The sequence below is a fragment of the Squalius cephalus genome (genome assembly GCF_949319135.1).
Source record: "Squalius cephalus genome assembly, chromosome: 24".
Classification (NCBI taxonomy): domain Eukaryota; kingdom Metazoa; phylum Chordata; class Actinopteri; order Cypriniformes; family Leuciscidae; genus Squalius; species Squalius cephalus.
Window position 1 is genome coordinate 16,514,851 of NC_137145.1, and position 25,287 is coordinate 16,540,137.

Sequence of the window (25,287 nt, forward strand, 5' to 3'; positions counted from 1 at the left end):
AACTTGCCAAAAAAAATAAATAAATTGCTGACTAGACAAATAACTGTACTTGTCCTCATTTACTGCAGATCATTATGAAAAGTTGCTCTCGTATAAATGTACTTCTTCACTAGTTATAATCTTTGTATAATAAAATCATTAGTTGAGAAATAGTTGCATTTATTATGGTGAACAAAACATATATATGTATATGTGTGTGTGTGTGTGTGTATAAAATTATTTAAAAAAATTAATAAATAAATATATATATATATACTGCCGTGCAAAGGCAAAAGACCGTAACTTCGTTTTTGGTCGAAAATGAGTTATTTATATTTTTGGCACATTCAAGACCTCCTTTATCATGTGGATAAGTATCTTGAATCAATTCCGTTGTTTTTTCGAGAAAATAATGATTTGTCTTAACAGTAACTTCCAAAAGCCCATGAGAAACCAAGGCAGAACACCGTAACATCAGTTACCGCTCTTTGGCTTTGTTTTGGAACGCTCAAATTACGAGTTACGGTGCTCTGCCTTTGTTCCGCCGCGCATCAATATGAAGTTACGGTGCCGGTGTTCAATCAAATAATGCTACCTACCAGGTTGTACGGTTATCTGCCTTTGTTTTAATGTCCATTCAAATTAAAATTACGGTGTAGCCTGTGTACTTTGTACAGCTGCCATCAGTCCCTCTAACTTCTGATGACTCAGAGCTTTGTCCTGCACAATTGCGGTCAGAACATTAGTATGGTCTGAACCCGCTCCATCAACAAACGTGCGATATCGATCGCGAAGGATTATGCAGAGTTGACAGAAAAACGTTACACATTGCCGTATCAGATGAATACAACCAAGAATTAAAGCTTGGCAAACTAGCTGGCAGAGTGCCAAAACTTCGCCTTCAGCCCCGCCCTAAACGCGGTCGAGTCAACGCTGGACTAATATATCTTATGGAGGTATTTTGTCATGTCAAATGTATTAATAATGCCATCAGAATGCAACCAAAGCACAGGATAGCAATAAGTAGATGGCTATAAATAATTGTAAATCATACAAAATAAATGCCATGATCACTAGATTTTATACAGGTGTTACTATAATGATTTTGTTAATGGTGATCAGCAACTAAATATTGATAATGTGGAAGTTACTGCCTTTTGCCTTGGCATGACTTCTCACTTTTTGCTGACAATACAAAGGCAGAGTACAGTAACTTTAAAATAGTGGTCAAAAGTCAAGTTTGAGCTCAAATTTTTTTTATGTATATAATTTCCATTACTTAAACATCTATTTGCCAGATTTCCAGTGTCCTACCTATAATTAATTTGGCGGGACAACTAAAAATCTTTAAAGTCATTTTTCTCAGTTCCACACTCTAGCGACTTAAGGTCTTTTGCCTTTGTAGGGCAGTATATATATATGACATTTATATATATTTATACTACAGGGCCGTTGAATGCTTGAATCTGATTGGTTGACGAACGTTCTAAGGTGTGCATTATTTTCAGGGAAACGCACAGCTGAAGTAGTTCCAGGCAGGTCTTGACCGCATTACTGTTCCATATCACTTCGCGTAGTTAACTGTAATAACGGAAAATAGGATACAATTCACAACAAGAAAAAGCATTTAGCCCCATGCGCTTGATCTGCAATTTTCAATGTCTAGCTTCACAATCAATGGAAACATGCAGTTTAATTTTAATAAATAAAGTATATTCCTATCTATAATCAATAGAAAATTAAACTGAATATAGGCTAAATAAATGGATAGTCCTGCAGCACGGATTTTTATTGCAGATAATATAACAAATAAATAATTATTGATAGGCCTTACTTGTTAAAAGGCTTTTTTTTTTTCATTTATTTGGCTAGTCTACTGTCATCTGTCAATAATAGAAAAAAAAAAGAATGAACGAATTAATTAAAACGAATTGAATTAATAAATAAATAATAATATTGACGCACATGCTTTTCTGTCTCATTATTGCAACATCTCTCTCTAATAACTGCATAAAGCCGAGCCGAGGACACACTTTAAGGCCGGTTATGAATGTAATTTGATGACTGATCATGCCCAAACGCGTGTTCAGCGCGTTCAGTCTGTGTTCAAAGTCGGTGTTTAAAATATGCTGCGATGAAAACGGTCAGAGAATGTGTCGGCTAGTCGTGTGTCCCAGCATTAGTCTGCTATCAGAGGCTCAAACCTCCGTTACTAACTCTAAAATGACTTTTTGGAATTAGCAACGGAGGCATTGGATTAGATGTGTAAGAAATTAGTCCTACATACAAGAGCGTTTTAATGACAAAAACTTTACAAACGTCTTGAAATACATAATCTGAACAATGTTTCGAGGTGTGGTAACTGTAGTATAAGCGGAATAATTGACTTCAGGCCGTTGAATTATTAGAAAAATAATGCACACCCGAGGTGTAACGGCCACTCCGCTTCGCGTCGTGACCGCATTACCACCTCGGGTGTGCATTATTTTTCTAATAATTCAACGGCCTGTCGTCAATTATTCCTTACATAATCATTAAAAAAATGATATATACAACATTCATATATATATATACATGTATATATAATTTTAATGATTTTTCTGAACACTAGCCTATAGGAGCTAGGAAACCGAATAACCGGTGTAATCATGACAAGAACATACAATGAACAGAACGAAACACAGGGCTTAAATACACAGATGAATGAAACCAAATTAACAACAGGTGTAACAAAACCAAATCAATGAGAAACCATAGCAATGAACTGAAAACTGTGTTTTTTGCCGCCGCGGGTACCGTACTGGTTGTGGCGGGAAATGCATTTCTGCTCTTAAGTGCTAAGTGGCGCTATAACCATCGATTTTCAAATGTTATGGAGTGGACGTGTCACAGCTCGTTTTCGCGAGTAGCAGTCAACTGCGCCATGTGGAGATTAAAAAATATACTATCTATAAGATTTTTTTTTAAATCACATTCACATAACCAATTGTAGTAAATGTAAATAATTTGCTGATTTGAACAAATTCAAACAGAACAGTAAATATCACAATTGTATTTACTTTTTCATGGACTGCGCTTTAGTACAGTACTAATACTTCTTAATAGGCCTATGTATTATGTTATTTTCTACTTGTAGTAAATTATGAATGAGTATAGCTTTGCATGGGAGTATTAACAGTGGTAAGACAATGGCCCAGTGGGCTGCGCTACAACACATGGCGCAAATGCACTTTAAAAGATCTGAGTTCGAGTCCCGGCTCGAGGTTCAGCCTTCTCAAGCCAACATAGTTCGTTTGAAATATACATTTATTGATTCGAAAAATAGCTTCATTCATTGTCTGTAATTTTTATTAGAATTAGGCTGTGTTCATATTTAATAATAAAAACATTGTAAATATTTGACATTTTAAAGTCTTTCCCAGTCACTGCTGCTTTTTTACAAGAGTAAAAGAGTAGGCCTACCCTGAACCAGGGACAATACTAATTTAAAATAATATTAATTTCTCTATAATATTTGGATGCTAAATAAATTAAAAAGATTGCATCTTTAAGGGAAACATTTTTGACGAGCATTTATAAAATGTTCTATTTTAAATAAATGCTGTTCTTTTGAACTTTCTATTCATCAAAGAATTTTTAAAAAACATTGTACACTGTAAACTGTTTTCAACATTGATAATAATCATAAATGTTTCTTGAGCATCAAATCATCATGTTAGAATGATTTCTGAAGGATCATGTGACACTGAAGACTGGAGTAATGATGCTGAAAATTCAGCTTTGATCACAAGAATAAATTACAGTTTAAAATATATTAAAATAGAAAACAGTCATTTTAAATTGTCATATTATTTCACAATATTACTGTTTTTGTTATTGTTTTTTATCAAATAAATGCAGCCTTGGTGAGCAGAAGATACTTCTTTTAAAAACATTAAAAAATCTTACTGACCCCAAACTTTTGAACGGTAGTGTATATATATAGCAGATAATGAATCACTTATAAAGTTTTTTTTTTTCTTTTTGTCGTCGACTACTAGAATAACTAGTCATGTTGTTAAGGCTTTTGATATAAATGCAATCACATTATTATTATTTTTTTGAATGGTTCAAATTATTGATTCCTCTTAAATGTGAAGTGTGTAGTCTCTGCATCACTAATCTCACCAGACAGAATTCAAGGTAAAATAGTCACCCCCGAACTCACTCAAATTGTTGAGTTAATGTATAAACACATTCAGTAATGTGAGGCCTTTTACACACTTCAGCTTTAATTGTGATTTTGGTGGATGAGAAGCTGCGGTCAGATTAACTAAAGAAAACTAAGGGAGGACTCAAATGCAAAGGAATAAGGATTTATTTAATAAAAGAAACAAAGTAAAACAAAAACCCACAAGGGGGAAAAAACATAATACAATACAAAACAACAACTTCAAAAACGAACATACCAAAAGGGTGATCGGGAGAACAGGAGACATGTACAAGACAACGATCCGACAAAGACTGCAAACACAAAGGAACTTATAAAAGGGACAAATCAGGCAGGTGATGAGGGAACAACAGGTGGGACAAATGAAACCAATAATGAGATAACAAGGAGGGTGGGGTCAAAACAGAGACAGGAACACAAACACCACATGTGCTACACGAGACAGGACAGGCATGTGACAGCTGCACACATGTATCACTTACAAAACATAATAGAATCATAAATAAATGTACTCATTGTTTTAATGATAAAGATGATTTATTACATGGGAACTTTTATAACTGTGTTTCAGAACAAAAAGTGAAATGAGACAAACATGTTGTAACACTCCTTTATAGCAATTTAAATTAAACTGTGTTCTTCTCACAGATCCATTTAAAAATTGTATTACATGAATTAACAGCCAACCCTGATGATAGATTTATGGCACAATCCTTATCGCCAGTGTTGTCAAGGGGTTCTCCATCCGTCCAGAGCCTGCAACAGATCAGCATTATATGTTAAGTGCTGCTTTCTGTGTGATATGATGCTGACCGTTTTTAATTATTTATTGTTTTAATGGCCATACAGTCACACAGATGTACAGAATGATTGTACGTAGTTGCTCAAGGTGGTTGTTTGGCATTGCTAGGGTGTTGCCAGGTGGTTGCTATGGTGTTTTGGGTGGTTGCAGTTGGTTGCTATGATGTACTGTATGATTACAAAGGTGTAACTGAAGTGTTCTGATCAGTGACCAAGGCATGTTATGTGGTTGCTCAGGCATTTGCAGTATTTTTGTAGTTGGTGGTTTTGGATGGAAAGATTACAGAGTAGCTGATAGATAGACAGACAAAGTCAGAACAGGCTGTAGGCCTGTGCCGAGTTTGGTGGATGTGGCTTTAGAGGAGTGTTTTCTCACCCAGATGTCAGTGTGCTGTCATCAACCCATTTCCATGTGCCCTCCACATCATTGTGAGTCAGACCAGTCCAGACTGAAGTACCACCAGGAACTCTTTTTAAAAACTCCTAATGAATCAACAAATATACTTTATAACCAAAACCCATACCCCTAAATGAAAACAAATTGTTTTGGTGTTTGTTTCATTTATGAATCAGTTTTCTACATGAATATGTCTCTGAATCAGAGCATGCGAGCAGAGCGGCGCTCAGTTCGCTCAGGGCCTCTCGCTCAGCCCAGAATGATCTTTGTGATATGCTGGTTCGAGAATATGTGAATAGGTCTAAGGTTATGGAGTTCAAATATTGTTTTAATGAAGTTGTATACCTTATATAACAAAATGCACAGTAATCTTCAAAGTTAAGAATGAGGAGGAAGAAATTGAAAGGGAGTGTGGAGAAAGAGTTAGCAAATATCTGTTTGGTGATACACCAACAGCGAAAGGATTTTTCTTTCTTTGTTTAGGAGTAAAACGAATTTTGAAATAACTTTGCAGCGGTGTAGTCTGTTAGTGATCATTCTGAGCGATAAAGTGGAGCGCACTGGCATAGAGCTGAAGATTGAGCGGAGCGTCACACCTCTTACTCTACTCAGAATTACCTTGAAGGTTTTCTCAGACTTTGTCACTGCAAACTATAATTTAGTACTTGATTATGGTCACAAACAAACATTCGCTTTCACTCACTTGTTCTTCTCTGTCGTTTATGATGATCAGATCTGCTCCTCTCTCTCTACAGTCTCTTCTGCTCTCAGTCCAGTTCTGTTTCTCATTGGAGATGAAGTAAAGACTAGATTGATTGCACTTCCATCCATCTGTAAAAACAACCAGTACAACAATTAGCCCTTTTTCCCCCATCCACACTGACTGACACAACTTACTTATAACAGGTTATACCCAAAACATATAAACTGTATTCTATTAATATTGAATATTTGTGTAGTTTTAGTGTAGTTTTTTATTACCCATTTTATGTATCTTCTGCCAAAGTTCTGTCATCTCCTGTTGCAATTTATGTTGTTTTGAAATCAGGGTTTTATTATCATTTGATAAAATCATAATACTATTGGTCAATATTGATTTTCTGTCATTTAACTTGTTTATCTCTTCTGTGAGGTTTCCGTACTTGATTTTAAACTGGTCAATAATTTTACTGAGTTCGACACACAGCACTATGACTGCAGTCAGCAGAAGAACACACAGCAGCACCAAACACACTGCAGCTGCTCTGGAGCTTCTGATCTTCACACAAACACTTCCTGTAGATCACAGATATGAAGATAAATATTTCTTAATCACTCATTAGACTTAAATGTGCATGTTAGTTATGTTACTAATGCAATGAGTCTTAGTACCTGTGTCTTGAAGTGTTTGATGTGTTGCGGTGTCTGAGTTCTCTGTTTCTGTCCTGAGATCATGACGGCTTGTTGTGTCTCTGTTGGCATCAGTGATCATCTCCTCAACATCTTCTCGTACTTCAGTGCCACTATTGACATGAGTCCTCTTGCAGATTTTCTGTCTTTTAGAGTCCATTGTGTAAGTTGATCGTGTGGACGCTGCTGTGCACTGATGCTTTTAGAAGCTCAACTTTAACTACAGCAATGTGACCACACTGAGCAGTCATATCCTGTCTGCTTATATAAACATGTTTTGGTGAAGGAAACAGATAAAGGTTTTTTTTTTTCTTCTTCTTCTTCTTTATCTTGTAAGTTAACTTTTATTTAGTTGCTTATTAACATGCATATTACTAAGATATACAAACCAAAAGAACCAAGTAACTACAAATTACAAATGTGAACACAAGTTAGTGTAAATAGACAATTTATAAATACTGTATGTTAAATTTTGTCCAACTTAATCTTAGACAACATTATTCTGTTTTATTTTATTTTATTTTATTTTATTTTATTTTATTTTATTTTATTTTATTTTATTTTATTTTGGTTACTAAATAATTTCCACTTTCCATGTGTGTTCTGTCATAGTCATAGTACATAAAATGTGGATTTTTTATCATTTGTTAATAATATTTAATGAGTGGATGTGGGTATTCAAAACAAAAATATGTTTTATAGTAAATTTAGTTTATTACAGAATAACAATAAAACAAAAAGCTGTCAAAACATCAATCAAATTTTCTCTATTTAGACTTTAGACAACTCATCAGCTCTTTACAAGAAACACCAGGACATGAAATGTTTGACAAAGGAGACATTCAAAATGTGCTGTTGAGAGCGTCCTCGAGGAACAAGGTTGAGAAACACTGCTTCAGATAATAATCAATTATTACAAAAGTTTTGTTCTGTTAAACTTGCATCAAAAAAGGTGTGTGATGTGTCTATGGCAGTGTGAGTTGTGAAATACTCTTCTCACAGATCAATTTGAAAGGTATGTTACAGTCAACATCAAGCCACCCTACTCTATCACCCCACGCTGGCACTGTAGCCACAGCCACAGTCACAACACAGTTCTCTCTTCTACCTCCATTAGGCTCTCCAGACGCCCAGAAGCTGAAACTACAGATCAGCATTAGATGTTCAGTGCTGATTTCTGTGTGATATGATACTGACTGTAAGAATCATTTATTAGATAATAATCAGTTCAGTTCAGTGTTTTCTCACCCAGAGGTCAGTGTGCTGTTATCAACCCATTTCCATGTGTTCTCCACATCAATGTCAGTCAGACCAATATAGACTATAGCAGAACCAGCCATGTTCTTCACAAAATCCTGAGGAGATGAAACAGTTGCAATATGTAAAGTTTAGGAAATAAAGGGGTAACAACCAGGAAAATTAACACGTTATTTATACTGTAAAGGCATCTTTACACAGTCGACTTAAGGCTGCTCTAAAGTGGCTCTGTGTCTGCTCATAATTCTGTGTAAAGACACAATGGTGCATAAAAGCAGACTTAAAATATGCTGGGTCTCACCCTCCTCAGCCCCTTAGTATCAAAGGCGACTCTGCTACTGTTTTGGCTCAGTGTAAATGAACGCAAACTTGTGCCGCCCTAAACTACGTCATTGTCATGACAACCTAAAGCAACCTGTCAGCTCAAATGGTGCGAGAATCAAGAAGAGGGAGACAAAACATATAGACCAATATTGTTTTAGCCAAATAAAAAAAATGTCAGTCAACAAGGGACAGTGAAGTAAAAGAGTCCTGTACTCACATAGTGAAGCAAACCACCAAAATAACTGAGTCATCAATGTGTGTTATCAGTTGGCTTTCGATGTTTGTAATCTTTCTTTGAAGAGACTGGCAGATCAACGCGCTGCTACATTTCTCTCAGATACGGTAAATGCTTATTTGGCTATGTCACTATGATTGTGCATTGAAATATTATATTCCAAAAATCATCTCCTTGAGGACGATATTTCACCCCCACACGATATTTTCCTGCCTGAAACGCTAACGCTAGCAGAATTGTTCATGCTTTCTGGATCTTTGAAAAAAACAAAAAAACGTTCAACCTCTTTTATTCCTGTGGTGATCTACTCTATGTAATAATTCATAATTTCTTCTTTCACTTTTTTTTATTTTTTTATTTAATTATTTTTTAAATATTTTATAATACTTTGTTAAAACTGTAGTTTTAAAATAATAATGTTCAAAACATTGATTCCCGTGATTTTAATTCCTGTGTAAATGCATTTCTGCCGCTTCAGAGAAGCAATAAAAAATCTGTGTAAATGCAAATTTTGTGATTTTATGCCGCTTCAGATTTGGTTTCTGTGTGGCTTTTTCTGTGTAAAGATGCCTTAGGTATTTTAGAACTAAGGGATACTTATTATACTATTATTACTAGTACTATTATTTATTTTATTTTATTTTTTATTACTTGGAAAATATACACTTGTTCCATGAAGTAACAAGGTAAGTGGGACATCCACGGCCTGTAAATGAAAGTGGTGCTTGAGACCCTCTTGTTTCATGAAGTTAAATAGTAACTACAATAAAATTCATTCACGCAATCTGATATCACTGACTCTGAAAACTTTATTTGAAAAACAACTTCATTCAAAACAGATTTTTACACATCTTATTCATTTAAAACATTTTTTTAAATAAACTTTTCATAAAAAATACCAAAGAAAGTAGCACGTTTTTATTTCTCTTGCTTGGCTTCTTCCCGAGACTGACATCAATATCACTTTAACCTCACACTGATGGCGCACTGTCTCTGCTACACACACACACACACACACACACACACACACACACACACACACACACACACACACACACACACACACACACACACACGCATACTAAGAGGTAAACTTTTATTATAGGCCTCAAATATAACTACCACCACTGACATTAATGCCCACAAATATTAATACAGACTGTCCATTACAGAGAAGCATAAGCATGCTGTAGAGAATATTATATAGCCAAGCTATGTGATCCAGCAGCAAATAAGTAAATAAAGATTTACGGCCTACCTTTTTTTATGTTAAGTAACTTTACTGAAGAACAATGTTTCAAAGAACTCTTGGCCAACTGGCTAACGTTATAATAACAATAATAAAAAATATTTGAAAACTCTATTCAACTGAGTGACGTTATGCTACATGTACATTGGTCATCATTCACTGTTTATTCACAAGTATAGTAAAGAAAAAGAATAACATCCACTGTTGAAGATTTCAGGCTCATTGTTTGTTGTAATCAAATCAAAACTCGTCTAAAATGCAGCTTTTCCTGAAGCATTGGGAACTTTAAAAACTCCTCTTCAACTTCTCCCTGATGCTCTGCATGGTCGACTGTCACTTGTATGCTAAAGGATTGCACACGTGTCGTACTCACGTAATCGCGTATTGTGTAGGCGATGTATAATGTTTAGAATATTATCCATATAAGAATATTTCATACAGTCTTGCAGACCTCTAATTCATTGGAGTCGTATGGATTACCGTCTTTATTAGTGTGTGGGCTGTTTGATGCTTCAACTTTTAGGAACCCATAAGCTTGCATTTATATGTATTTCCACTGAGAATACATTATCAAATAAAGTTTTTTTATATATATATTATTTAATAATTTAATTTCTTTTTATTGGAATTTCCCAGAGATTATTTATTTTTCTAAAAACCTTCATTTGTGTTCATCTGAAGAAAGCAAGCTGTATCCATCTTGGATGGCATGAGGGTAAAAGATGATAAAATGGTGAGAACATTTCTGGGTTTAATACATAATACAGAATAACAAGAGACGTGGGATTCCTTTTTAAGATTAAAGGTGCTGTATGTAACTTTTTCATTCTACTAAAGCATAAAAATACCATTATATGTTTGCACATATTGTGGAAACATGCTAAGTTCACATACTCGTTTCTCTGAAAAACACTTCTACAGCCAGTTATTTTACTTTGAAATGTGTGTTTCCAGGCTGGAATGTTTGTTTTTGTTTTGGTCTGTGATACTGCACTCCAATCTGGAAATTTCCATTGTCCATTGCGCTCGTTCCTGTTGCGTGTGCTGAAACTGGCAACCCGTGTGAGCGCCGTCCAGTCTGAGGAGCAGACTCAGATATTTATATAATAATATATAATATATTTATATAATATATGATATATACTGTAATATCTCAGATATTTTGAATTGGACTGCAGTAACTATTTCCACCACTAGTTGTCATTCTTCCAGACTGTACCTTTAATCAGTGGAAAAAAAGAAAAAGAAAAGGAACAAGAGGAGCCAAGCAAGCGAAAAAATTAAATGGGGACAAAACCGGCTACTTTCTGTCAGGACTTCAGCATTGTTTTTCAAATAAAGGTTTCAGAGTAAGTGATATCAGATTGTGTTTATGCATTTTTATTGTACCTGGAATAGAACAAGATGTAAACAAGCACCACTTACCCTATAACTACATATTAGTTATATTTCCGCAGTATAAAAAAAAAAAGTTGCAATTGTTTTAGTTTTACCTGCCATGAAACATAGAAGCTCAAATTAAAACAGCTGCACTTTTACTATAAAACACACACACACACATTTTATTCTTTCTCACACTCACTTGTTCTTCTCTGTTGTTTATGATGATCAGATCTGCTCCTCTCTCTCTACAGTATCTTCTGCTCTCAGTCCAGCTCTTATTCTCATTCGGCATGTAGTAAAAACTGGATTTATAGCAAGTCCATCCACCTGTAAACAACCAGTTTAGCTGTTAGATCTTTATTCCCATTACACTCACCTGTCATTAACTTATAACTGATAGTAAACTCATAGATTATGAACCCTGCAAGTTACTGAGAGCACAACCCAACTCTATCATGCTTTAAAAAAAGTATAGATGTATAGCAAATAACTACATAGAAACTTTACCATAACTCTGAAGATTATGTCTTAGCTGGTCTCTCTCTTCTGTGAGGTTGTTGATCTTGGTTAGTAGCTGATCTCTCTCTTCTGTCAGGTTGGTAATGTTGGTTAGTAGCTGATCTCTATCTTCTATCAGGTTGGTAATGTTGGTTAGTAGCTGATCTCTCTCTTCTGTGTAGTTTGTGCTCTTTGTATGGATGTGAACACACAGCACTATGACTGCAGTCAGCAGAAGAACACACAGCAACACCAAACACACTGCAGCTGCTCTGGAGATTCTGTTCCTCACAGAATCACTTCCTGAAAATGGCAGACATGAAAATAAATGTTTCTTAATTCCTTAAAACTTCAGAACGTGTTTGTATTTGTACCTGTGTGTTGAGGTGATTGGTTTCTCTCTGTTTGTCTGTTCATACCCCTCGATCCAGCAGTGTTTATATTGCCATAAACAGGCATTTGAGACATGTTTGCTTGCTTAGCCATGGGCGTAAATGGTGGCAACTGTCTGTGTGCATTTGTACTGTAGTCCTCTGCTTTTGAGACTCAAATTTTAGGACATGTGGGCAATGTGTGGCAAAGTACGTCACAGGACAAGAGCATGTGACATCCTGTCTGTTAATATTAATTTTCATAACAACAAAGGGCACTATTGTGGTAGTGTGGTTTCAAATTAGCACAGGAAAATTATACATGATTGAAAAGTCTTAATTCAACTTAAATTGATCAGAAAATGTAACTGAATTATTGGTTGTGATGCTTCTTTTAAATGTCATTCACATGCCACTGATTCGTTTGAATCCGTTTGACGCAATTAGAGCTGCACAATTCTGGATAAATTGAGAATTAAGATTTTTGTGTGTGTGTGTGTGAGTAAAATGGAGATTGCAATTCTCCCATGATTCTGAAAAAAAAAAAATGTTATTATGCTATGTATAGCGGAATCTTTGTCATTTAGAAATGAAATCACGTGGGTGTTTGAATCGAGATCGCAATCTTTTAATGATTAATTGTGCAGCTCTACCTAAAATCTCTCAATTTCAGTGTTTTTGACATCAATATATTCATGTCGTGTAACGTTGTCAACATGAACTCAGTTACTTTGTCAGAGTGGAATTAAATATGTGATTAAAGTGTTTATATGCCTTTTTCGATCAAAGATGGCACAAGTGTGTTTGTTGCCATCGCTCCTGTCCTGTGCTATCTTTCCTGTATTGGTGTGTGTTATTATTCCATGTGTGTGTGTGTGTGTGTGTGTGTGTGTGTGTGTGTGTGTGTGTGTGTGTGTGTGTGTGTGTGTGTGTGTGTGTGTGTGTGTGTGTGTGCTTCAAGAATCAGTACCTTGATTTTTGACTGTATTACAGACAAATACCTTGGTAATAAATAGACTTAACTTACAGAAATTACAATGTGCAGTTCTATTTTAAAGTTCACAGGGTTCCATTCCAGACTTCATTTGAGGGCAGCAGCACCGGAGCCGCTAAATTCTACAGACAGTGTTTGGTAGCACTGTGGGGCTGACAATAAAGCACTAGCTTAATAATAAAATAATAAAATAAAATAAAAAAGAGTTTTAATTATTAGCATTCATAATGTCTTAATATTAATTCAACAGCAAAAAAAAAAAAAAAAAAAGAAGATATTCAACAAGTGAAAAAATAGATATTAGGGAGTGAAAATAGCTAATAAGCGCTCCTCCGCAGTAGGGCTGTCAAAATGGCTGAAAAGCTAAATTCAAATTTCTTTCTTAGATAATAGCAAAATTCGCATTCTAAAGGCAATACTTATGTTACAGGAAAAAAGCACTGTATTGTCTCATATGCCCACAAGAGGGCGCAAGCGAGCACAATAAGCAAATATAAACCAAATCAAGCATTGCATCTTTTATTGAAATGAAATGACATTCACTTTTTAAAGTGCATTAACTTTTGAAAAAGTTGTTTTAAATAAAATATAATTTCCTTAATGTGCATGCTATAGAAAATTAGGTTACAATAGTGCATAAACCGGTGTAAGTACATCATCAGTAACCTGAGAAAACACTGGGGGTGTGACAAGACACTTATCTCACGAGACGAGACGAGACACGACATTGGGTTCACGATAACTATTTTATAGAAATCCTCAATGACAAATTTCATGACTGTAAAAATAGTGTGAATGTGCATTTTGAAATGTTTTAACTAATAATCTTATAATGAATGTTATTTCAGCTCTACTTTATGAGTATGAATTATCAAATGCATTGAAAGACAACAATATACAAGCACTGTAAAATGTATTGCCGCAAACTCAACTGACTGGCTTCTCTCCTGGATGATTTCACATGAGTCTCTTCAGACCTTACTGGATTATGAGCTTCCAGAACTTCTAATTGAAGACCTCCTAATTGAATTTTCCACAAATTAAACCGAAATAAAAACAGTTTAAATAGGAAAAATAAACAGTCTTAAAGGGATACTTCAGGATTTAGCATTAAGCTTTGTATTAGTAGAAAACCTGTAGTATTTTCGAATTACCGTGCTTTCCACCCTCATATCTCCCTGAGAGGAGAGATTTATGTATTTTTTGTCTGGAAAAAATCCTCAGATGATGCAAAAATCGTCATTTTGCGTCATCTGAGGATTTTCTGGCCAGAGGCTAAAGACTACAGCCAGTAGTAGGGGCTGTTCCGCATTTGTTCAACCCGCCCATAGAGGGTGGGATCTCACTCACATAATGTACACACAGTGTCAGCCGTCTTTCTTTGGAAGCTAAGCTTGCAGGCTCTTGTTCTGTGAAGAAAGCTGAGTAGTAGGAGAAAGCTGAGTAGTAGGGGTTACCATCCTCCTTTTCCCGGACTTGTCCGGCGGGCAGTGTTGGGCAAGTTACTTTAAAAATGTAATTAGTTATAGTTACTAGTTACTTCTCACAAAATGTAACTGAGTTAGTAACTGAGTTACATCATTACAAAAGTAACTAATTACCAGGGAAAGTAACTATTGCGTTACTTAAAAAAAAAAGTTAAATGAATTAAATGGACACTAAATAGAATAAATTATTATTATAAAATATTGTACACTAATTCACACTATTTTAATGTTAATTTGGTGTGGGACATTGTGAGAGACACCTATTACCTTAAATATTAAAATGTTATCTTTACTATGGAACAACAAAACAATAGAAGGTTTAGAACTTTTAATATTTATTGCACAGTCAACAACTGGCCAAGAAATAAGTCTAAAAATAAATGATGCTTCTTAAGAAATGTACCAAAAATAAATAAACAGTAATAAAAAAAATATACTTACACATACACTCTTTTTAGTGCAAATTAAAATGATAAAACTCACACACCTTTACAACTAGCCTACTTGAAGTATTTTCTTCCTCACGAAAGTAAGCAGTTTAACAAAATGTGCTCTCAATATAATACTGAACAATGTACCAAAATAAACAATAATAATAAAATATAATTTTGGGGGGGTTTATTTCTATAACCTACAGAGAACTTCACCATCAGAGGCTATTTAAGCCAAATTCTAGTCGTGTTTGCCGCACGTGTTCACAACCGGTCAGATGTGTTCTGGGAACGTTCTCTGCAGGTTATTTTGGAGTTTTGTTTCATATGTAAACTAATTAAAACATTGCAGATGATACCAATATGCTACAGATATTATTCAAATGCTGAAGTGTGTAATTTATTTATAAACAAACTATATTATGCTCGAACACATTCGGTCTCTCTCGCGCACTTTCGAGCGCGCTCTCCAACATACAGACCGGTCTCTCTCGGACACATCGGTCTCTCTCGCGCACTTCCGAGCGCGCTCTCCAACGGTCTCTCTCGCGCACTTTCAAGGGCGCTCGCGGCGTTCGCCTCGCTTTTGTTCGCCTTGCTCTCGACTTGACTCGCCATGACTGCCGGTCTGCCGCACATAATTAATTTTAAAAAGTAACGGACAACGCACCATATGGTACCGGTAACGGAGTTAATTTATTTAAAAAGTAATGCGTTACAGTATTAGTTACTGTCAAAAGTAAATGAGTTACAGTAACGCGTTACTGCCCAACACTGCCGGCGGGCGAGATCATTCAAAATGTCCGGGATTCAGCTTTTGCTTTCTGCGGTCGCCATTCATTGTTTACATGCACACCTCTTGTTTCAATCTAACTGAATTCATTCCGATTGGTGAATCTGAATGTAGTGTTTACATGAACGCTAAACAAGTGATCGGTTGATGTGCGTTTTAACATTGCTAAGAAAATTCCCGCACCTCCGTGAGAGATACGAGACCGTCTCAGTAATGACGCCACCGGCCTCGCGCCGTTCTCCCGCGGCCCTCAGCCTCGTCCTGCTCGCCACAGTAAACATGATGAATGGCGACTGTAGAACGCAAAAGCCGAATCCCGGACATTTTGGGCGATCTCGAAATCCCAGGCAGACTCGTCACGGAGACTCACTGGTAGCCTAACCTTGTTTTCAACTGCGCTCTCTATCCGGTAGGCGTGGCCTCCTAGGGCAGCGAAGCAAGTGCATTCTGGGAGTTGTTGTCTTTCATCCACATTAGCCAAAAATACATTTTCTGGCTTTTCTCAGTCTAGAAAGCTCCAAATTAAAAAATTTCTTCACATTTCTTCTACATAAATGACCAATTTTAAATACACATTCATCTTTCCAGAGGTGAAGTATCCCTTTAAGTGCAAACAATAAGTGCTAGTGCAACCATAATCAAAGTACTCTCTCAATATTCAAAGTGCAAACAGAGACCAAAACAGAGACCAGAGCCACAACCACACAGTCCAGAGATATGTTTGATATTGGGAGACAGGCTGTTGTATGTAGCCTAATTTGCGCGCATCAGGGAGCTTGTGTTTTACTTTCACTTTTAAATTCGTGATCACACGTACTCCGTGTATAGAGAGCGGCAGTGCTGAGCGCATTCTACAAGATAAGACATTTATCAGACGCTTAGGCTCTGTTGCGCAACGAATCCCCTGCCATCATCACGCGATCAGTGAACTGTGCAACTCGTGCTGTATGAGCAGAGCAGTAATTTACAATTTAAAATGGTTTTTATTTTTATAAAAACAGCAAAACGACAGTGGTGAATGTAGCGGTGGCGATATCGCGAGACAGCTTTTCACTCGACGAGAAATCTCGTGACATTTTAGCCTCGCGAGATCTCGTCACATCCCTAGAAAACACGCTTCAACAAAATGAAAACAGTATAATGGATCCGTGCACTCACTTGCTTTTAAAGTGACCGCAGTGTCTGTCATTTATGTTGATAAAACAACAAAAGATAGCGATAAAGATGTAAGGAATCACGATTAATCGCCTATTTATGTCATTTATACAGGACTAAAAGACTATCCAGTTTTATTTTACATTTGATTTCTTTATTAAGTTCTGTAGTATTTCTGAACACTAGTGTTAGACCTAAAAAACTTTTCTCTTTATTTCTCTTTATTTGTATCTTTATTCTATTGTATTGATTTGTGCTACTTTTTTCAATTTATTTCAAAGATTGAAATCAAGCTTCCTTGTGTTGTGTCATTCTGTTTCTGATTCAGTTGCAGCGTTTAACAGCTCACAGGAGAACATTATCAATAAATTAAAACTCACATTTCAGTTTGATCTTTGGACAAAGCTATTGTAGGATTACTAAAGACTTGGAATAAACCCCAGAGTTATGTGATAATATTTTATGATATCTTTAATGGTGCTTTTGTGTCCTTTTTCAAGCTTGAATTCTCAAGTTCCCATGTTTTGAAATCTTCAAAACATTGCCTTTTTGTGTACCACAGAAGCTGATGATTGTAACTAAAAGCACTTTGCCGGTAAAGGTGAGACTGAAACAGCTGTTTATGGTCTGTGGTTTTACTGTTTCTCCATCAACACAAAGATACAGCAGCATTCTCATGAACATTTCTTTGAAGGCCTCAGGTCCTCCATGAAACAGTTATGATAACACCACACTAATGCTGGATATTTCTCTGTAGTTCCTTTTCTGATTTGAGCACTCTAATACACCTGACCTCATCTGAGGTTTGCTACATTGATAAAGGGCAAGCAATGGACTGACGCTGTGCTTCAGTGTTTAAGGTTCTCAGTGCACAGGTCAGTTAATAAAATCATTTCAGATATCACATTTATGGAGTAAACATATTTGCTCCTTTATGAGAAGGTTTAGTGATTATCCAAAAAAACATTGACTAATGGTTAGTTATTGTCTCATTTTAACTTAAAATCCTATCATAGAATCAGAAGAGCATGGCAACTTCACACAATCTCTTCCTGAGCACCAGAGATATGATGTTAAATGGCTGAAGGTGCAAACTCTGATGTTTTTATAAAAAAAAAAAAAAAATGAATGTACTCACCTGTACGCTGAAGCGGTTGGTGTGTGTTTGTCTCTGTCCTGAAGTCATGATCTCTCACACAATCTGCACTCTCATAGATTACTACCGTCATCTCCTCTCTATCTATCTTCATTCCCTTCATTCCCATATTTAACATTTCTTTTCTTTAACTGTGAAACTTTAAACAATTGTTTCCCTTGTTCCTGTGTAGATGAGTTTAAGAAGTCAGACAAAAAAAAATTGTGGTCAACGTGTGAAAACAAAAACATGTGACATTAGATCGGTTGTCATACAGTAGTTGCGATAGTCTTTTCTTCTTTTTTTGTGATGTATATCCAAGTGAAACGGCTTCTCAAGCTAGAAAAAATGTAGACTTGATGATTTGTCCATCTGGAATTGATTGGATGGTTGTGGTTTGCTATTGCTGTGATGTCATGGGAGTGACAGGTTGTCCCGCCCTCGCGCCAGTTAACACATCATCAGAGAAAAAAAGAGATGTCACTGCAAGAGGGAGGGGAAGTTATTTTGATTAAAGATTATGAGGACATATGCATTAAAAAAAGATGTGTGTGAATAAATCATTTATAATACATAAAAAATGTCAATTTTGATTTCATGGTGACTTTAGTGACATGGTACTGACATGGTAAGTTTAGAACCATCTGTAAAGAACATCTATACACGTTTATAAAAAAAAAATGACTATCACTATTTTGCAATACATTCCCTAACGAAAGCCACCTCACTTTTACACTATGTTGTGTGCGTGGGTGGGTGTGCTTGTGGATGTACATTTAATATGTCTTATATATCATTTAGTAAACCTTATAATATAAAAAGATTGTGTATAGAATTGATAGAAACGCTGAAGAATTTGAAGGCTGTTAATAAACATTCCTCTGTCATCACCATCTTGACTGACCAAGTCATTCTCATTTGCTAGATGTTTTGAAGAACACAGCAACGACAACACTGCAGCTGCTCTGCAACTTCCTGAAGTCACTTCCTGAACACGTCAATGATGTTCAGTATGTCCAGAGACAATTTATATGAGACATGCCACTTCCTCAATCCTCAATACAACTATATAAGGAAAACCCGTAACGGCAAAGATGGCGGTTGTATGCACATGTCCCGCCCCTCCCGCTGGAAAGCCAATCATCTGCTTTTAACAGTCAGCAGCTGACCACTAAGGAGCGAATGTACAGTGACGTGACATAACTGCCATATTCAACCTGTGCTTTCGCACTGAGCCAAAGACGGACGCGCTCAGCACTGGTCATAGGCTATATCACAACTGTGTTTTAACCACATAATGTTTATTTTAGGTTTCAGACATTTAAATACATATAATTGTTTAAGTGCTTGGCACAACATTCTGGATAGAGACGTAAATGAAGTTTGTTGTCGTGAACGTGAACCCTTGCGCATGCGTAGTAAAGGTATAACCTGTGGGGAAAAAGGCATTTTAAACCTTATTTTGGGGCAAAGTCATCAAACTTTTTCAGCGATTTTTATCATATTTTACTGCTGTTTCTATACATGCAGTTTTTATGTCCCGGTGACCAGTGAAAGTGCAGTTCTGACTCTCTGCCCATTCATTTAGATAGGAGCCTGGTCTTGTTAGTCCGAAATAGCTGCCCGGAGGCGTTGCCAAGATGGCGGCCGAGTGGCACGACTTGCCTAAAAGGACTTTGGTATGTCTCTTGCCATTATTACTGTTCACACAGCACAGATACAGAAGTGCCAGACATATGGTAATTGCATCAGCACTTCTCACGAAATAAATGACAGCATTTAAACCATGATAAAAAGATCATACTCATGCATTAATGTTCAAGATTAACATCAGATACAGGCATTCAAACATGTTTAAAGGGATACTCCAACGTTTTTTCATATTAAACTATGTTATTCCCTTTTCGAGTTGATACATATCTCTCTCGTCTCAGTGCGTGCACTAAATCGCTCTGGCGCGCGGCGACACTTTGATAGCACTTAGCTTAGCCCAGTTCATTCAATATGGGCCAAGCAGAGAAGCTACCAAACACCTTCACGGTTTCCCTATTTAAATACAGTTACTCGCGTAGTGTAACTCGACCTAGGACGGTGACACAAAACAAAACGTTGCGCTTTTCTAAGCGTGTAAAATGGATAACTATATTGTATGGCGGAATACCATAGCAAGTGCTTGGAAGCACTTCGACTTCGGCGCAGTAATATCTTCACTAGAGGGAGCGGGGGCCGGTGAGAGGATTTTTCACGAGTGAAGATATTACTGCGCCAAGTCGAAGTTGCTAAGTGCTATCAAAGTGTCGCCGCGCGCCAGAGCGATTTAGTGCACGCACTGAGAAGAGAGAGGTATGTATCAACTCGTCTTAGTTAAGGGAATAACATAGTTTAATATGAAAAAACGGTGGAGTATCCCTTTAAATGACCTATAAGTTAATAATGTGGAACTTACATTTTGGACACTGTTACTTTGTCTATTTTTTCTCCGCCAACAAAAGTAGGTCCAAATAAAGCCAAACCAGAATAAACCATTCCGCTTCTCATAATAAACCGTTTCGTTCCTGAATGAATCCTTGATTAGATGGATTAAGATTTCACATACTGTGAAAACATACTGCCCCTTATAGTGCACTATTTGAGGGGAGAGGCATTTGTAGTGGTGTCCAAAACCATAGTGGACATTATAAAGTGCACTCATTTAATTCCATTATGCTCCACAATGGCAACTGATGTACAACCGATGTACAATCAACTTTTAGAGCTAGAGAAACCCATGAGATTTGTGTTGAATTAATTCCCTGCTTCCTGGCAGATGACGACATCCACAGCCCTTCTAGCCCACTCAGTGTCTGAATTTATTCACTCATTTTCATTCATTATTTTGAATATCAATTAAATATCATAATTATTAGTGTAAATATCATATACACCTAGGATGGATTTAGGGTGAGTAAATCATGGGCTAATTTGAATTTTTGGGTGAACAATCCCTTTAATGGTCAACGAATGGCTTTTCTGAGTTACGTGACATTGTCTACAAGCTGTTTTATTGACGTCTTTCTGCGGTTGAAACACTGATTGAGGGATTACATGACATGATACGGATTTCGGTAAGTTGGACTGTATCTTTCAATCTGATGTTCATTCATGTTTTATTTTGTTCTGTAATGTAATAAATAATTATTTCGTTCAATCGTGCTCCGCTTCGCTTGAACTACACTACAGTGATCTCTCACATCACATTAAAGAGCGCCACAACGGTATTGAATGTTTGAATTTTGCAATAAAATAGACTGAATTTGAAAGCTGAAACTTTGTTTCATATCAAAAGTAGCAAAGCACATAGCTTATTGCAATTTATTGGACAAACATTCATGATGAAACATGAAAAGTGACCCACAGTCTCATAATATAGCCTTTATGCTTGTCCTGTAAGTTTGTGAATAAAAATGAAAATGTGAACAAAAACGGAGCATATTAAATGGCTTATTATAATTAACATACAGTATATGAAAATTGAAATGACGGTTAATAATGGATTATGACAGAATTTGTATGACCCTGTCCGGAAATGACAGACAATGTAGAAGTCTAAGGCCTCGTTCAGACTGTCAATCCTGAAATCCAATCTTTACAAATCTGTTTCAAGCTACATTAATATGTTTGAAATTTCTCGCGCCACGTAAAATGTAAACGTCAGACGTTATAGGAAACACGCTGAAAGTCACTGCTGAAAAGATACTGTGTGTTTGCAAAGTGCCGGACGAGCAGAAAATGACAACATAACGGAGACATATTTTGAAACAGTGCGGAAAAAAGCCGTACATACCAGCCTCCGGTTCTGCCGCTGCTTCAGAAGACGCATAGCCTAGTCCAGCACGACGGCATTGTAAAATTTAAATAAGACAACATCTCTATTGCAAACCCCTCCATGTTGTGGTTGTTGTTGTTTTTGGCGTATGCCTACCAACGCAACACCATTGCCATAGAAACCATTGCAGATATTCCGTAAAACGAAAGAGCAGCATGGATGCACAAATCGGATCTGAACAGTTGCGATGAACAGTGTGGACAGTCAAACATTAGATTGGATTCCAATCGGATTTGCATAAAAATCTGATTTGGACTGACAGTCTAAACGAGGCCTAACACTACATCTTCTCCGAAACAACAATGACTGTGATTCATATTTCATTAAAGGGGGGTGAAATGCTATTTCATGCATACTGAGTTTTTTACACTGGTAAAGAGTTGGATTCCCATGCTAAACATGGACAAAGTTTCAAAAACTAAGTTGTACGTTTGAAGGAGTATTTTTGTTCCAAAAATACTCCTTCCGGTTTGTCACAAGTTTCGGAAAGTTTTTTTCGAGTATGGCTCTGTCTTACGTAAGATAGGGCGGAATTTCCTTATATGGGTCCTAAGGGCACTTCTCCGGTAAGATCGCGGCCGCGCGCGCACTCGTAGACCAGAGCAAGAGAGTGAAAGCAGTTTGCCATCAAAGCGCCCTGCCCGGCTTTTGGGAAGTCAATGTCACCAAAGAAGTGTGTTTTTGGTTGCCAGGGCAAGACAACCCTGCACAGATTCCCAAAGAACCCAGCGTTAAGGAACCCGTGGATGGAGTTTGTTTTCCTGAGCATAAACGGAGTTGTGTAAGACTTTTGTTCCCTGCATTTCGACGATGATTGTTTTATAAACAAAGCCCAGATCTACGGATTTGCAGATCGTCTAATGCTTAAGGATCGAGCAGTCACAATGATAAAAATTCGCGGTCGTGCGTTGGAACCGGACGGTGAGTAAAACTGTTTGTTGAACAAATGTCTCTGTGTGTTGTCACTAGCTTGGCGCGTTAGCACAGCTAAGCTTCGCCCACACGGCCCGCCCCCAGCCGCTCGTTTTTTTCCGGAAAGACTCGGTACAGCCTATCTTTATGTTAAAAATTTAATAAAACAAAATACTTTTTGGAGATATGAAGGATGCAATATTACTCTATAGGTACTCAAGATTAACAGGAGATTGAGTGAAAATGAGCATTTCACCCCCCCTTTAATAACTTTATTAACTTTATTTAACTTTATTAACTTTACATATTTCATTAACTTAACTCATTTTTGAATAATCAGTTAAATTCAGTAATTTTTTTACCCAGTGGTCATAGTGTGTTTGTGTGTACGCATCTCATCCCAAATCTGCTAATTCCAAAACATCATGTTTTGGATGGTTCATTTGTGATCAGAAACTATAATGTGATCAAAAACTTTTACAAAAATGTAAATGAAATTGGAAAATATAAAAATAAAACAAATAATAAAGTAAAATATTACTAAAAATAATAATAGGATATCAGTGATACTAAAATAACACTGGCCTGGAGCTTTACTCAGCTGCCAAGGAGCAGGAATGGACACCCCTGCTTTAGATGACAATCCTAAAATTATGACCTTCCTAACTTGAGTAAACATATTTGTTTATGTTTTTTCATTCATGAGGAGGACGACTCATGGTAATGATTATTCAAAAAACATACACACATGGTCAGTTAATGTCTGTAACTTTAACTTAAAATTCTATAATTGTATCAGAAGAACACAAAGAAGCTCTAAACACGCTGGAGCTGCTCTTGAGTTTCTGATCTTCACAGAAACACCATAGAAAAAATGGCTGAATGTGCAAACTGTGATGAATTTATTTATTTATTTTTTTTTTATTTTTTTTTAATTATCAAAGAAATGTATGTAATTACCTGTACACTAAAGTGGTTGGTGTGTGTTCGTCTCTGTCCTGAAGTCATGATCTCTCACACAATCTGCACTCTCATTTCCACCATAATCTACACTCGCTCTACTGTATCTTCATTCCCTCAGACTCAGTCTTGATCACATCATCATACAGTATATACCATCAAACATGTCTGCTCTTTAACCGTCAAACATTGAATGATTTTGTTCCTGTGTGTTTAAGTAATCAGCACTCGTCTTATTTTGAAAACTAGTGGCTAACAAACTTGTGTGAAATGTGTGAAAACTTGCATCAGATCCTTAAAGTCGGCATGAAACAGATGTTGCAATAGTCTTTTCTTCCTTTTGTGATCTATATCCATGTGAAACAGCTTCTTGAAAAAGTACAAATGTTGGCCGGGACTTGATATTGGATCGTTGTGAGTGACAGGTTGTAAATTGAATATATTGTAATATAAAAGATTTGCTTATAGAATCTAAATGTTCAAACAACAGTTGAAAAAAACAAGAAGTTAATATTGAGGAACTTGCATTTTAGACACAGTATTGCCAGTGACGTGACGAAACCTGGTAACGAGCCCAGCGGTTAAATTATTATAGTAGCCTGCGTTGTATAGATAAGTTCCGACGTAATCAATTCTGTTTCTGTACCGGAGAATTTCTCTCCTTCGGAGCAACTCACACTCTGCAGCCATGCCTTGTTTACACACAGCTTTAGCCAGTCCCGGTTCTACGGGTTGACGGGTTCTATGGGTACTCAAGCAAGAGCACCCTCAGCTGATAATGTAATAATATATTGGCAAAACGGATTTGGCAAATGCTCCCATGCATTTGTGTTTGCGCTCTGGAGAACGTCAAATTAATCTATGTATTTTCAACGTTTGTTCTTGTTTTTTTCTGCGGTGAGAAATGTAGCCAATCACACACATAGTTGTTGATTTCTTGAACACAATGACCAATCAGAGGTGTTTAAGTTAGTCAAAGTTTCACCGCTCAAAATGTTTTTATTCAGTGATGCTGAGTTATGCAGTCTCGCGAAACCTCTCATTAACAAACAAAGTTTAAACAGGATGCAAGTAAGAAATTTATTGTACATTGTTGGCAGCTTTACTGATCATAATGGAACTTTGTGAGATCGCAATACACTGACAAATCGACAGCGTTTTAGTGATTGTAAAGGGAACGATCTTCGAGGCTTCAGCCTATATAATCAGTTGTATAAAACTATAGTTCCCTGTCAAAAGGGAACTCACACTGCGTCCTGAGACACATTTGGGGAACGCCTCAGTGTGACTGATGACTGAAGTGCTGTATAATCACGGCAATCGTATTAGCCGGCGACAGCCATGACGTCACCGCCAGTGCGACCAGGAAGTATAACTGTGCGTTCACACCGGACGCGAATAGCGCGTCAAATTCGCGCCTGCTGCGTCTAGTTATACGCTTGACCACTTTGTGTTCATTTGC

At 36.7% G+C, this 25,287-nt stretch overlaps 3 protein-coding genes across 9 annotated transcripts in view; 1 reads left to right on the forward strand and 2 right to left on the reverse strand.

Moving 5' to 3' along the window:
• cadm2a (cell adhesion molecule 2a) overlaps positions 1-25,287 on the forward strand; it is a 511,389-nt gene that overhangs the window by 275,100 nt on the left and 211,002 nt on the right. The window lies entirely within an intron of this gene.
• On the reverse strand, positions 4,288-7,014 carry LOC307152737 (CD209 antigen-like protein C). The gene is made up of 5 exons (XM_079861634.1): positions 6,759-7,014; positions 6,369-6,662; positions 6,091-6,218; positions 5,367-5,473; positions 4,288-4,945 (listed from the first exon to the last, which is right to left on the reverse strand). Exons 1-5 carry the CDS (start codon positions 6,934-6,936, stop codon positions 4,816-4,818), a joined length of 837 nt encoding a protein of 278 aa, XP_079717760.1. The 5' UTR covers positions 6,937-7,014; the 3' UTR covers positions 4,288-4,815.
• On the reverse strand, positions 7,475-24,055 carry LOC307152739 (uncharacterized protein). Of its 3 annotated transcripts, XM_079861636.1 has the most exons (6): positions 23,826-24,055; positions 18,092-18,571; positions 11,732-12,025; positions 11,424-11,551; positions 8,025-8,131; positions 7,475-7,919 (listed from the first exon to the last, which is right to left on the reverse strand). In XM_079861636.1, the coding sequence occupies exons 2-6, from the start codon at positions 18,225-18,227 to the stop codon at positions 7,742-7,744; spliced, it is 843 nt and encodes a 280-aa protein (XP_079717762.1). In that variant the 5' UTR covers positions 18,228-18,571; positions 23,826-24,055; the 3' UTR covers positions 7,475-7,741. The 3 variants fall into 3 exon arrangements, with proteins under 3 accessions (XP_079717762.1, XP_079717763.1, XP_079717764.1); XM_079861637.1 differs by lacking the exons at positions 18,092-18,571; positions 23,826-24,055 and adding an exon at positions 12,097-12,399; XM_079861638.1 differs by lacking the exons at positions 18,092-18,571; positions 23,826-24,055 and adding an exon at positions 12,097-12,399 and having other exon boundaries at positions 7,562-7,913.